This window comes from Phymastichus coffea, unplaced genomic scaffold (assembly GCF_024137745.1).
Source record: "Phymastichus coffea isolate CEN01 unplaced genomic scaffold, Cenicafe_Pcof_1.1 PCOF00036, whole genome shotgun sequence".
In the NCBI taxonomy this organism is placed as follows: domain Eukaryota; kingdom Metazoa; phylum Arthropoda; class Insecta; order Hymenoptera; family Eulophidae; genus Phymastichus; species Phymastichus coffea.
The window spans coordinates 1,168,527-1,184,325 of NW_026706847.1; the positions used below are offsets into that span (position 1 = coordinate 1,168,527).

The following is a 15,799-nucleotide window of genomic DNA, read 5'->3' on the forward strand; positions in this document are numbered from 1 at the left end:
ATATATCGTTATTGAGATCGAATTAGATTTCAAGCATTTTTTCCGAGCTTTTTAAAAAATCATGTCAAAATTACGTGTTCTGGGCGATCATACGTATAAACATTGAAAATTCATGTGCGGTAAGCATCATGATATTATTGGAACAATGATTCAACCGTCAGAACGAACGACGCCAAGATGGCGGACTTCTAGAAGTTTCCATGCATAAAATACCTATTTGATGGAGTATTAATGGTTAAGCCGGCCAAATTTTGACTGATTTGTAGTTTTTTCAATGGTTAATATAGTTTACGCGGAAAAACTGATTTATAAACGATCAATATTGCAAAAAAATAGTGAAAATTCAAATCGCCCGCTAAACGAACGAATCTCCGTGTATATACTACGTGTCAGCCCCGTCGACAGCTGGCAACGTCGGTTCCTTTTACTCATGTACAGCACATCTGGACTTCGTGCTCGAGGCTCAGTAGCACACGGACAAACACGAATATAAGCAAAGAGCCGAAGCTCTCCACACTACCACATCGGCATCTCCACGTCATCGACACACTCCGCTTCTGACCAATCCGCCGCTTCACTCTCTATTTCTCGCTTTTTCCCATCTTTGTCGCTCCCGTGCAAATCGAGAATTCTTTCGTACGCGTTCCTTGTCTACGTCAATGCCACTTCTCCACTTATCCACGCGTATATTTTATATTTTACCGACCGAATGTGGAATTGAATTAATCTGCTCTGCTAGCGTTTAATATCTGATGATCGTATTTGTTTTTACAATTATATCAATGAGAAATTATCTTATTTTCTATCTTCTCGAATTTTTCATTTACTTTTGAATTGCACTGTATAATGAGGTCAAGCACACCCGGCATCTTTAAACGTTGAATTAACATGAAAAATTAGTGGAAATGGACAACAAAAACTCTAAATTAATTCAATTACGTTTGCTATCGATCAAATATTATTATATTCTTAAATAAAAATGAAGTAATATATGTGCATATATAAAATTGAAACGTAAAAAACAGGGAACATTGTTAATTTTTAACGAAAGCATATTAAATACAGAAAATGTCACTTGTTAATCGCATATTTTTATAAAGTATCGTCAAAAAGGCAAAGAAATATTCATTAATATCAAACCCGAAGCTTAGGGAATCCCGTGGAAACGTTGTGTGAGAGAGCAAACGAGAAGCGGCGGGCGACGCGGCTTGCGCGCGCGCGTGCGGGGAGAGAAAAAAAAGGGAGAGGTGGAGAAGCGGCACAACACCCGCTCCGGTCCCCCGACATTTCCCTCTTTCGTACCCTGCCCCTAGCGCCCCTCGGCAACCCCACGGTATGCACATTCGCACCCCCCAAACGTGCCGCTTCTCTCCTCGACCGCCCCTTCTTTTTCTAGTTTCCATCTCTGTCGCACGCACGGGCAGAGGTTGGATGAGCGACGGTCGGCCGGAAACCGACGCCGAGCGCGGACTTGAAGCTATTTCGTTGGTAGTGGTGGCACACGGACACGTAGACGAGGCGCTCGCGCAGCTGTGTGAATGTGTGTAGGCAGAGTAGGAGAGAGAGGCGAGGATGAGAGTAGCGGCGGAGCAGGCAGCATAGCCAGTTAGTTGTCGGTCAGAGAGACACTAAGTCGAGTCGCTCGATCTTTCAGTCGTACGAAAGCACGAGACAGCTCTCGCTAGTTTTTATCTCTCTTACCACAAGACTACCGAGTAGACGTGCTCTCTCGTCGCGCGTATTAGCAGCCTTATTGCTAATATTAATTTAATCTATAACACATAGGTACACATACGGAATAATGAGTACCAAGGAAAACAGTGGTGAGGTCGCTGTGGAGAAGGTAAATGACTTACCCAAAGACGACGCCAAGTGCGAGATCAAAGGCATCAAGAGGGCGGCAGAAGTAAGTACCACTTTTTAAAAAAAACAAAATATATGTATATATATGTTACGTTGCATGCACGATACATATCGCCGGCCGGCGGCTGGCTCCGCGCGCGCTAGTACCGACTCCATTTTCTTGCTCTCCGCCGTACCTACGTCTACCCTTCCACTTTTTGCATGCTATCGACTAACGCTGTTCTTTTTCATTGAATTTTGATTTCTCGAGGCAATTGGTCGCGACGAGACGTAGTTTTTATGGAATGTCGAACTCGTGGCCGACTATTTGGCGAGCTACATCGAGAGCTCGCGCTCTAACCGAGATAACATGGCGCGCACGTATAGCAAAGCAATATATAGGGGCGCCCACGAGCCAGAGCGAGACGGAATGTACGAGCGAGAGAGAGAGAGCGAGCGCGAAACTCAAAGGCTACGGAGCCTCGCTCGCCAGACGCCATGCTTATTCCATTTCAACATCTCTTGCACGCAAATTGTCTTCTTTTCGATTGATAGCCATCAAATTATTTATTTTACGCGCGATTGCAGACCATGGGTAATGTCGTGCCGCATACGGACTGTAAGAGTAAATCGGACTAACAGCAAAATGCATCATCGCGTCGTGCCGCCGCCATGTGCTCTTCGAGAGCGCGTTCTTTCACGGCATGTCCCTCGTGGCTTAGATTTCGCACGTATTCATGGATATTTTGGCCGAACGCGTGCATTAGTTGATTGGAATAATTAATGCCTAGCAAGGTAGGATCGATTAGCTACGTCGTCACAGCCGGACAAACGTGGAGTCTCGCAGGTAAAAGGCGCGCGTCCGTCGAACGCCGCCATATTTTCCCTCGCTGTCAGACGCGCGGCCGCACATAGACGCGCCGCTCTGCACACCGCGTGTCCTTCAATCAATGCATAACAGATGAGCCACGAGAGAGTTTTGCATCCTCAGCGTGCACATTCATTTTTTTTAGCCATCGACGATCCTGCGCGGACAGTCGACTAGTCAGCAGTACACACTTACGCGTTTTACGAGTCTGTGTATCTTCACATGCATGCGTAGATGCGCGAGGCCGCGGCGCCGTGGCGCTCTTGCCGCCCGTCGTTCATCATGGCCGCCTCGGCTCGCCGGCCCCGCGCGCGTTCGCGTCTTCTTTCCTCGGCTACCTCGTCGTATCGTTCAACATGTCTCCCGTCGATTCATTCATCATTTGCTCGTCTTTGTCTCTGGGATTCGTATATTGACGTTTCGTCGCTCGTCCAGTTGTACTGTTTACGTAAACAAGCCGACGCGGACGCCATTCTCTGGAGCTCTCACGCGTATACACGCCATTGCGGCTGTAACGCAACCTAAACACATGCACTTTGGCGAGAAGCTTCATGAAAGCGCGCGATTCTTCCGGGGTAGAGGCAGTCATTTTTTCCCTCGCATATTCGCCACGCCGCTATTTTCCACGCATCCCTCAGTGCTTCCTCGAGGGAAGAGAAAATTTCGGCGCGCTCTCGGCCGGAGGTAAGTGCGCGTCACGTGGACTCGAGAGCAGCGCGCCGGAGAGTACTTTTACTCACGCGTACGCCAGCACACTCTCGAATGGTTTCCCTCGTGTAATCGATAGCTTTGGCGCCTACGGTGTTGCAATTATTTCGAGCATCGCGTTCGATCTTCTCGCGGATTATCATTTTAGAATAGCATTTGACTTTGGTCGTACGAGTCGAGAGAGATATACGCTGCGTACGAGCTTTCCTAGATAGATAGATAGAGAGAGAGAGAGATAGAGAGCATCGGCGTCAGCTCCGTCGGTTACGTGATATTTGTGAAAACGGCCATGTTTTAACGTGGCCGGCGAGAGAGTGCGCGCGCGCCGCCCGCGCGGGAAACGACTTTTCGCCACTGCCACCGCCGACCCGACAATTGACCTGTGATACTCGTACTCTTACGATCGATGCCCTCGATTAAATACACGTATATATATCTACGTGTTTTTGCCCCGTAAGGACGGATGGCTTTTCTCTCTCTCTCTCCCTTACTTAGATACGGCGACGCGGCCTCTGTCCCCCACCTCCCTTCAACGAGAGAGAAACAGTATGCACACGTGCCTCGTGCCTTCGGCCCAGAGGCTGGCAGCGCAAGAGAAAGGGTTATCTAATAGCAGCGGTGATAACGTGCGAGCACATATACATACATGTCGCTGCTCTTTTTTTATTTACATTTACTTTTTTCTTTTTCTTTTTTTTTTATTGTGATTGCAAAGGCGACGCCACTGTCGGCTTCCCACTTGTCTTCGTCGTGCAGTGTGCTTGAGAAAAATAGAGTTCGACTCCAAAACGTTTGCTCTATAGGCAGCGACTTTGCTCCTACTCCCGCTTCGCTTTCCCGTGACTTCTTCGTTCCCCCTTTTCTTTCTATTACTTTTCCTTGTTGTCATGAAATCTAGTTTTTTGTTTGTGTATACAGTTATAGTCGTACGGTTGTATACAGTTGGAGTCGTAAGCGTTTCAATTGATCCAATTTTCTCTGATGCCCTCCGATTCGTTCTTATCTGCCTCCAAAATGATCCGAGATTGTTGACCCGGCGAAATATTAACTTCCGGTTCAGCCTGCATTCGTTTTAATTTGACTTTTTGTCGGAAAATTTTGCTGCTTTACTTGCCTGCGTAAACCGGTAGCGCTAATTATGAAAAAAATTTTCTTCGATGTAAAAACATTTTGCCAGGCCCTGAACTCCCTCGAAAGTAAATTTATGCAATCATTGTTACATCCACGTCTTTTGTACAATTGTTATTGGATATATCACAAGAAAGAATAAATAAACGGGTGATCCGCTGATAAAAACAATTCGTTCAAATAGGATTTTGAAATTTGGAAAATAATAATTATTAAACGAAAGGGGGTAATAGTGAATAAATAATAAAGCGCGTTCTGATTGAAAAATGCGTAGCCTCGAGCCTTCCCTATAGAACGACACTTTACACGTGAAACGTCGAGGTATCGCAATTTCGGAATAGCCTGCTTAATGGCAGGTATAAATAATTCGCTCGGCCATAATTATCGCCATTATCAGGATCGTACGCAGCGAGAAGACCGAGGCAATGAGCGACTTCTCTCCCCCTTTTACTTGAGTGCGCGCGCTCATCTTGATCACCCTCTGGTCGCGCTCCTTTCACCCGCGCTCGGCCAAGGTGTGCGCGCACTTCCTGCGGGATACCCTCGGCGAGCTGCAGCTAGCAGCGCCGGTGCGCGCGCGTGCCGTTTCTGTCTGCGGGGAGACGCCGAAACGACGCTCGAAGACGATTGCTGTTTCGCCAGGCCCGGACGAGACGACCTGCGCTCTGTAAAGCTGATGCTTTACGCGCGCACCTGCTCGTCGCAAAGCGTAATACGCAAAGTGCTCTCAAAACTTCGTTTCACTGCAGCCTGGCCCGAGTCTTTTATCGCCGCCCTCGCTTTCTGTTTTTGGCAGGGGCTTGCTTGTGCCGCGCACCCTGACGTTACCCTTCCATGACACGTAGTCGCTTCTGGCAACAGAGAGAATATCAAAAGTTTATATCCCTTTTTCGACCCCTCTTTTCGTTGTGGCTCGGAATTTCGTGCGTTATCCCTCTTTTCTGATAATCGTGCGCGAGCTCATGATTTTCTGCTCCTGTCTTTTTGTTAGTGTAATTTAGCAACGAAATATTCATTGTTTCTCTTCCATTGCAGGAAAAAAACGATGAGCCTAAAAAACAGAAAAAAGAGGAGAACGGTGATGGAGAAGCCGAGGACGATGACGTTGAGGATGAGGTCGAGGGTGATGAGGAGGAAGTCGAGGACGTCGACGGAGAAGATGAGGAAGACGAAGAAGATCTTCCAGAAGGCGAGGAAGACTTAGATGAAGGTGAAGGTTCGTGTTTTATTACAGTAGTTCAGCTTGCAAACTAAAGCTTTAGCGAATGTTTTGAAAAATCAACGAGTGAAATCCAAATTAATGATGTGCTAATGTCTTGTATTATTGTTATCACAGATGAGGAGGAGGATGAAGGTGAAGGTGAGGCAGAGGGTGAAGTAGATGATGAAGAAGATGACGCATAATGAAGGAACAGAGAGCCGCGTATATTATAAGAAAAAAAGAAGAGGTGGAGGAGGCCGACTGTGTGCCCGCAACCCTGTGTTGTCGTGTTGTCGTTCGCCGGCAGCAACACCCTTACTCTCATATTGAGCGGTTTGGTAGCACATCAGCGTTGCCGACACTACAGCGTCGAATGAACTCCTCCCGATCTCTGCCACCTACAACACAATAATAACAGCGACGTCGTTGATATACCTTTCGCCGGAGTTGCCAAGGCCCAACACACTACGTCTACACCCCTCACTAATTAACTTCTACTATGCTCTTTGCTCACCGTCTCAAATAACAGCAGACAAATTTTCGATTAATAGACTTTTTTCATCCCTCCAATCAACAACCGCCTCCCTCGAACACTCCTCCAGTTGGATTTTATATAAGTTAACGTCTTGGACTGCCTTCACAATTCCGGCGTACTCCTAGCCTTCACCAAATACGCGCTAGGTCGTTTGTCGGATAAAGAAAATAAAGATATAAAGTTCGCCCCTTCCTCCGTGAGATGCGAAACATGAATTATGTTATAAGAACCATTATTCGAACACTATTTACGTCCTACTTTTTTATGTCTACATTGTAATTTTTTTCTTTTTTCCCTTTTATGAACTGTTGCGTTCACGAATGTTTTTTTTTTCATTTTACCTCCTTTTTTATAAGCGTCAAATTTCAATATGAAATATATAACGAAAGATGTTTAGTAAAAAAACAAACTAGCAATGTATACTTTCCCTATGTCATCTGTGTCTACCTTTTCATGCATATACATTTGTATAGATTGTGTAATTATTGGATCATTTGTTGTATTTTTTACGTCAAGCTTTCGTTTGCGGCGGATTGATCTGTTAGTCCAGGGCCTGGGTATGATCCTGTATACAATTAAAATACCCCGACTAAAAATATTTCATTTTTGCATATTTTGAGCCGTTCGATTCGAATTTTCATTCGAACTAAATTTTTCGAAACTTAGTAATAATTTGTTTAAAGCCCAATAGGGTTATACAAAAAAATTATGAAAAAATGGTTTTTTTTTAAGTTGGACAAATTTCTTTTTAGAAAATTACTTATTTGAAGAGGAAAAGGTCTGAAGGTAGTATAGGCTATACAATCAGAGTTAAAAGTTAGTGAAATGACAAAAATTCTTTGTTAAATCGTAAAAGTATAATTATTGAATTATAACGATGCATTATTGTCCAATTACAGTAAAATTATGGATTTAAGTGATGTTTTAAAAGGTGCAGGCATTTTTCATAATTTTTGTCGCAAACTTAAATGTACAATAAATGAGCTTGAAATGGCAGCTTATATTGAGTCAACAATTAAAATTTTTTATTAGTCTAATCTCTTCATAACATTAATTCTAATAAAAGATATCACAGTTGCAATATTCTGCCATTATTATTTCTGTATGATATTTAAATAATACATAATTCTCCAGAAATAACTCACGTGCAATGACACTAAAGTATTTTTTTAAAGGTGCTCAAAGTTTCATAGGATTTATTTATGTTTTTAGAGTAGCTGAATCGAACTTTCGAGGTTGTCATAACGAATTCCCGGTCAGAATTGTTTAAGTCGCCATTGCTTGAATAAAAAATCAAGAAGTGTATTTTTTGTAACGGACTGACTTTAGAAAATACACTCTTTAAAACGAAAAGCTCTCTTATAATACTTTAGAAATTCAAAAATTATAAATTTTTTCTTTCGAAAACTTGATGTTTTTCTCTGTGTTATTAATTAAACTATTGGAAATATTTTAAAACAAAATGTCGCACACATTCGTCACAAGAATCACCTTATAATTTGCTATATTTTTAAATCAAATTTATTCTCCGAATTATTGTCTATGACGAGGGAAATTAACACTAATTCCCTATGTACATTTTTGCTACCTGTCTGTCAAGCACACTACATATATAGAAAAAAGTGCTCATTTCCGCAGGGGAATAAATATCAATTTTTAGATAGTAGACTTAATTTTGAAGCACATTAGATTGTAGGGTAAGTCTTAACGAATATACACGTTACTCGAATTTAAAAAAATATTGAATAGTGTCATGTGTGGTAAGTTTATAATAACATCCGAAAAAGTTATCGTCCCACGTGACACTAATTTAACAGTTATTAATCTCAGAAATAGTGGAAAAAAGTTAAAATTTATAATTTTTTAATGATGCATTTTACGAAAAAGTCGCAAAAGAATTTTTTCTTAACACAACCTGTATTTTCTAAAAAGAAGTATTTATAAAAATAACATTTTTTAATGATTTACTTAAACTAGTTCAATTTCATTGAACCTAATCAGGAAGTCGGTCTGATATTTTCAAAATTTTGATTCCGCGAACTGGTAATGAAACTATGAGTACTTTAATAAAATACTTGAGTGCCATATATGCGATACCTCAGATATGTTAAATTTCAAATTTCAAATTACAATAACTTCAATCACAGCTAATAAGGGACTTTGAAATTTAGTATGCTATTTTTTCATAACTTTAAGAACTTGCGTGTGGATTTTCAAACATTTCTTATTAGTTTGAATTTATAGCCAATACTACCTTAATATGAAACCATAGCACAACATAACCTATATATTAATAGAGACCGTTATACTCCATTAATTGAGCAATTTAAAATTTTTATTGAAAATCGTAACTTCCGATTTTTCTTTAGCGTCACGAATGGGTTTATTAATTGACAAATATGTGAATAGTTAATGTGCATCAATGATTACCAAATTAATCAATATTTAATTCCTGATTATAATTAGGCTCGTCCGTCTTAGGTCATGATTTGCAAATATGCGGTGAAGTATTCTGTATAAAGTGTAAATTATTCAAGGATAACAAGTTTTCCGAAGGTTTAAATTAACTATCACATCTCTCTCGGGATATTCTTTTTCAAATCTATCGATCATCAACTCTTTTATTACGAGCTAGTTGAATACGAGTAGCGTTTTGTTCCATACGAATCGCACACTGTGTCATCAATGAACTAAACAAGTTTCTTAAATAATTTTTCATAAAAAGCACATTTCAAGAATCATACACTTTTAGTTTAATAATTTTAAACTTACAATGACTCTTAATTTATTCAATATTTTTGAAAATGGAAAAGACATAAAATCCACAAACTTTTTTCACAAATTTCTATGATGCAACATTATCGCAAGTCTTCCGTTGATGCACTTTTTGCGATAAACAATTAGCGTATTCCCTCCATATACACTAATAATTTAATTGGGTTAATATCATATATTTCTATATTTAAAAATTAGCTACAAAAACCTACAAGTTGTTGAAAAACGTTAAATTTTTTGACCTTTAAAAATTATAATTTTTGTAATGTACATTTTACAAAAGTGTCTGAAGACTTTTTTTATCTTAAGTAAAATTATTCAATAATACACTTAAGTCATGTTTTCGTAAATTTAGAACCATACACTTTAAACAAATTAATAACATTTTTTCGAAAAATCCAGTTATGAATTCGGATTCATCAGCTCAAAATATATAAGAATGAAAGATTTTTGGCAAAGGCATTACAATTTGCATAGGGAATCATATCTAGTCTTCGGATTACGTTTTCGTTTCTTTTTGTCCAAAGCCAACTCATCGAACGAAACTCGAAAACATAATCTGATATTTACTGTCATTTGGCTTCTCTTCACAGGACAGTTTAATAATGAAAACTTATTTAAGATATAAGAAAAAAAACTCTATTGTATTTAAATAGTGTAAAATGGACATTTATGGATGATAATTTTTTTTACATTTGAAGATCAATTTTTTATTTGTAATTCAACGAATGTCTCTCACCTAGTGCGCGCGTGACTTAGTTTTTCCTACTTTCTTTAAAAAAAAAACCTCATTCTTATCTTCTCTTTCCGTTTATTGTCAATTGTCAAATTTTGCAAATTCTCATGGCATATGTAATTAAACGACTGAAAAGAAAGAAACAATACACGTGACATCTTACAGACGCGCGAACGATAATTGAATTTGATAATCTCAGTGAAGTACGTTAACAGGCAGGTTTTATAAATGATACGAATCATTCTTTGTCATAATACACTTGATGGGAATAGCGAACTTGATTTGATTTTTAAACTGACGAGAGCCATGCAATTAATTTATACAAACTTTGGTACTTTTAAAACGTGCTGTCGCCTCTCTGTTAATCACGCAACCGAATGCTGAAATGCAAAGCTCGCGCCGGGTAGTATGCATGAGTATAATGTATGACTTTAACATTGCATAATAATTATACATAGCATGTATAAAGTTATGGAATAAGAAACAATTTTATTATTAACGCTAATAAGTGTAATGTAAACGTTATGCGGAGATGTTGTTATACACACTTTTAGACATTCGGGCATGTTTCAGAATCGGGGGAGGAGAGTCGATAATTCGTCAGCGATTTTGCAACAAATGGAACTCGGTGAAAATGGAAAATAATTATGCAATTTATAATGAAGAATAAAGTTTGTATTTTGACGAGAGAGAGAGAAAGAGAGAGAGAAAGAGAGAGAGAGAGAGAGAGAAAGAGAGAGAGAGAAAGAGAGAAAGAGAAAGAGAGAAAGAGAGAAAGAGAGAAAGAGAAAGAGAGAAAGAGAGAAAGAGAGAAGAGAGAGAGAGAGAGAGATGAATGCGCGAACACGATGAAACACTCCGCATAAACTTTATTCCATTTTTCTTTTTCGTTTTCCAAGATTTTTACATCATCAATTTTATTTGCTAAACCCTCTCACAATTCTCTTGTTATAATTATATAATTGTCACGACCATCAATCAGTAAACGAGAGAGACGATCGGAAGGTTCTATTGTATATTTTTTGACAAACTGCAATGTATAAAAATATTAACAGCGATGTTATGGACGTATGAAATTGTGTATTTAAATGGAATTTCATGAAAAAAAAATCATTGATTATTGAATGGAGTATAATAAAAAAAGAAAATAAGGATAACACACGCGATAAAATTTAAACAAATCCTATAGAACTTTTCCTATTTGAAGCGTAATTTGTTAAGTTATAAGCGTGTCAGCTCACATGTGTATTACGCGATCGAATTGTACACTTTTTATTTAAATGTGATGATAATTAAGATTATGAAAAGAGCGCGCGCGATGATCTAAAGTAAAGATAAAAATGAAGCAAACATCATTGATTTTTTGTTTGTTTTGATATTTTTTTAATCAACTATGATCAGCGTATAAAGGTGCGCGTCCGAACACACGACTGAAGAATTTTTACTGCATAAGTGTGCGATCGCAAGCTCGCCAGAACACGTCACTTTTCGAGCGCCAATAACTCAATTTATATATTTTTTCCCCAGCAGTACATGAATAAACGTAATACACACGGATAATGGCGTTAGTTAATTTTCAGCCCAAACTCGAGTCTCAGCGAGAGAATTAATCTAACTAAATAAGCTTTTTTCTAGATATATGAGGTTCGGACCGTTGAAGAGTATTCCAGAAATATACGTACGCATTGAGTGATCATGTAGTAAATGTATCGAAAGAAGATCGATGCGCTCCTATTAGCGACGAACATTTACAAAGCACGCGAAATACTCAAATGTTAAGGTAATAATTGTCTCTTATTATGTCCGTTTTTGCACTACCTTTTTTATTCTGGCCAACGAAAATAATATTAAAAATAAATAGGCGCACGCGCGTATACACGCACACACAACTGATTGACAAATTTATACATACATTGGATACGATGAATATTTTTTCAATAAAATTTAAAATGGAAATGATATGCGAAAACTGAGGAAAAGCACAAAATCTAATAAAGGGATATTACGGTTATGATACAATTGTACCATAGCTGCATAATTAAATAGAAGTAACAATTATTAGAACGCAAGATTGTATGTCTCACATTTTAATGTACAAATATTTTCGAAAGTAGTAGTTAAATAAAGCGCACTTAGACGATCAATATTCATTTCCATCAATAAGCAATTGGCATATTCTTCACCAAATTTTTACTACTTCTTATGATATTATTAAGTCGACTATTTTTAAGAGGTGCACTATTTTTCAATATTAAAATTAAATATTTAATTATATTCAATATTAAAATACTTTTAGCATTCATAATCATTTAGAAGGCGTATAGTTCTTGAATATTCATATATTTTCATGGTGTAATATGGATACATTTTTGTGGATAATTGGGATAAACTACATTAGAGAACAGGCAATTTCCCCGACTTTCCTCTTATATTAGGGCGAATAAAAATCACAATGAAATATCCATATAAAATATTGATCCAATTGCGACGAAATTGAAACTTCACATTGCAAGACAACCATAAATCTTGACTATTCATTAGTATAACAAAGGAACTATTGCTAAAATTCAGTGCCTACCAGCTCACTGAACTTTCTAAAATCCATAATTTTTCTCCACTGCATTCAGCTGACGCAAACATATTCTAGTGACTTTATGATTCGCAGTAACGTAATGAAATGACACGAGAAGTAGTTCCAAAGAGGGAGCGATGTGTTTTTTATTGTATTTCAATTTCAAATTTCAACCCACTGTATTAAACTTTCAGACTGTAAAAGGATCGTATTTTCCGGATGTTTTCATCATATTAAAAAATTATTTTTTTTTAATGATATAAACAAGTTTATTATTTCTTTTATATAAACAATTTATATTTATTTTTTCTTTTGGTGACAGAAGTCTAAATAAAAAAGACGAACAAATCTTTCAGAGTTTGAAAATTATCCAGAATTTAGAATTACAGTCGAATAAACTTCATATGCTCACAATAGATCGCGTTAGCTACCAGATTTCAACTTTTTCGATGATTTTCTAGAACAAAAATACGAATTTAAAATTGATCTTTGGAAACAAATAATAATTACGATATGTGGTCTGCTGAGACTTTCTACATAAGAGCCATCGAACATCGGACATCGAATGTTGAACGAATACTGAGGTTAAAGAACAAATTGATTGTTAATATTATACCACAGAGTTGTGCGTGGTATGAAAAGACCATGTGCAACATTTATTTTTATTTTACAAATTAACGTCAACCAATTTTTTCATTTTTACACCTTCGTGTACGTCTAACGTCCGATGTCCGATATCCGATGGCTTCAGTCGCTAAAAAATAAAACAAATTTTAATACAAACTAATGAAATAAAAAAAGATACAAAAGACTTTGGAGAAAAAATAATAGATACTGTTGTTGTACTACCATTGAAACGTTTTCCCTCGTTATTAAAACAATTTTTGTAAATTTATATCATTATGAAGAAATATTTCCGTAGTTCCGTTTGTTATTACATGAACTTATTCAATGAAAATACTGTAGATATTTTCATAGAAATAGTTCTTATTCGGATAGCAATTTTCTGGAATATTTCTATGGAATTTGTAAACAATACTAAAATATTTTACAACTGTTATCTGAAAGGAAATATTTATTTTCATGAGAATATTCCTTACTATAACAATTATGAAATTTGTCATTACCTTTTTGCCACTCAGATAGCATTACGTCAAGCTTAAATTTTTCAACGTTTTGTACTAAATATTTCATCAATGTCGTACTAGAATATTTTATTTGCTATGCATGAACAATTTTTTTGCAGTTATACTTAGGTGTAAAAATTAAGTCGTAAAGAATATTAAAGAAAAACATGGTTGTATATAAATGTAAATATTATTATTTATAAGCATTATTTGTTCATGGTTTTCTTTAACATTACCATGTTTTGATAATGATAAGATTTTTTATTTCTTTATTTATCAATTTTTTTGTAGAAAAGAAAAAATGTTGTCAAAAGCTCACATAATATTTTGAAAATTTTAACATACAAATAATGCATGGGTATTAAATTTGCTGAAAATTGAACAGCTGATATTTAACATCTACTTGTTTAATTTATGTAAGAGTTAATACAGCTTATTACAGCCTACATACTATATTTTAAGATTGATTTCATTTATAAGTTTAGAAACAAATTTAAGGTAGTGTGATTGAGATACATAGTGGTATTCAAAAGGAATTACAATAATTATTAAATAATAGAATATTTTTTAAATTGTTTAAAGAATCCTAAACCATTATAAACGCATTTATGCAAGTTTCTATACTTAATTGAAAGTGTTTTTAATAGTGCATATCACATTCTTCTAAAAAATCATGCCTCTACATTAATACTGTCCGAAATTTTACCATATTAATTAAAACAGTTACCAGTGAAATCTCATGACTCCTATATTGTAGTTAAAAAAAATATACTTTCGCTCTGTGCATATAAAAACTCACACAGCTAGCTACGGTAATAATTGATTTGGAAATGATATATGCTAATAATACTTTCCTCCCTGGATCGTAGTTAATTTATTTTGGATTGTTTATTAGCTGATCAGCGGTATTTAAATGTGACGAATATCATAATTTTCTTGATATGATTTTGCTATGTTACGTTTTATTCGCTTCCTACACATTTATTTAGACATGTTTGAAATTATAAAATTTGTAGGAGCGGTGCGCCATCGCGGCCGTGAAACCAACTAAAGTTCCAAAAAGCGGCTCCGCCTGGTACTATCCATGCACCGAACGAATAAACAATTAAAGTATTTTGAACTGTGTACGCTATGGTGGGTCAATTAATTTATATAATAGTTTTTTTTAATTAACATAGTAAAATTTCGGACAATATTATTACAAGTTTTATTAAAATGTAAATTCTTACAGGTTTCTGTATTATCGTGCGTCGGTGGATTAACTTAGAAAACCATGAACCATGAAAAGTAATAGATTGGTTTTAGTAGCTAAAAGTTTTATTTCTCGCGTATGCTTTCGTATAGTAGTGTTTTCAACACATTCGCTCAGATTCGCTTTTCTCACACGTTATTTTGAATAACTATACTGTATCTAACATGTTCGTAAAAGAGATTCTCGTCTCGTGTATCTAATTTTCATCCATACTTTACCCGGACGAATCTACTTTCCCGCACTAAATAATATATAAATAAGTTAAGTAATATACTATTACTCGGATTTACAGAAATAAATATAATAGTGATAATAAAGTACGTTTTGAAATAAACAATTAACGATTTAAATAAAAAATAAGTGGTTTTAAAACGACGCATTCTCTGACAAATAAATTATACAAAATGTTTTTCAATAAAATTCGAAAAACTACTTTATAGATATAAAAACATGACAAATTGCTCCACTTGTCTCCAAGTACAGATCCTAACGAATAAAATGAGTTTAATGAAAGATTTTCATTTACTTTGAAGCTCTGGATCTTGTATGGTTCTAAATCTTTTCAAGAAATAAAATGATATGTTAACAGTGGCTTTCTGAAATGTATATTTTCGAATTTGCAATTGTGAAAATTAAATCTTATTCCAAGTAGTTTGAGGTGAAAAAAATTTCATCGCGATATCTTCATTAGAACAGGACACAAACCAACAAAAATAACTGCCACTGATTAACATTGATTATCATAGCTGGTTCTCTTAAATCCATGATGATACGATTTGTCAATAGATATATTGTCCACCTGCATATGTCTATCGGTTTGCCGATGAACTTGTATTTCTGAACTTAGTAACGTTCTTAGTACGTTATATAATTCAACATAATATGCAATGGATAATCATAACATATTACAACATGTGAATCTATAATGCAGCACCAGCTTAGAAAACATTGAAATAACGAACAAACAGAATCGATTATCATAATTCGTGTGATCGGAAGAACGAAAGCCATATATAGCCAAGGTCTTCCTCTCTCCAACAAAAATATGCTCATTG

The 15,799-nt window shown here is 36.5% G+C and overlaps 1 protein-coding gene across 2 annotated transcripts; it reads left to right on the forward strand.

The window, feature by feature from the left end:
* The first annotated feature begins 1,571 nt into the window (after positions 1-1,571).
* On the forward strand, positions 1,572-11,837 carry LOC131663562 (acidic leucine-rich nuclear phosphoprotein 32 family member B-like). Of its 2 annotated transcripts, none has more exons than XM_058934032.1 (3): positions 1,572-1,906; positions 5,582-5,756; positions 5,883-11,837. In XM_058934032.1, exons 1-3 carry the CDS (start codon positions 1,802-1,804, stop codon positions 5,948-5,950), a joined length of 348 nt encoding a protein of 115 aa, XP_058790015.1. In that variant the 5' UTR covers positions 1,572-1,801; the 3' UTR covers positions 5,951-11,837. The 2 variants fall into 2 exon arrangements, with proteins under 2 accessions (XP_058790015.1, XP_058790014.1); XM_058934031.1 differs by having other exon boundaries at positions 1,577-1,906; positions 5,582-5,762; positions 5,883-11,835.
* Positions 11,838-15,799: the final 3,962 nt, after the last annotated feature.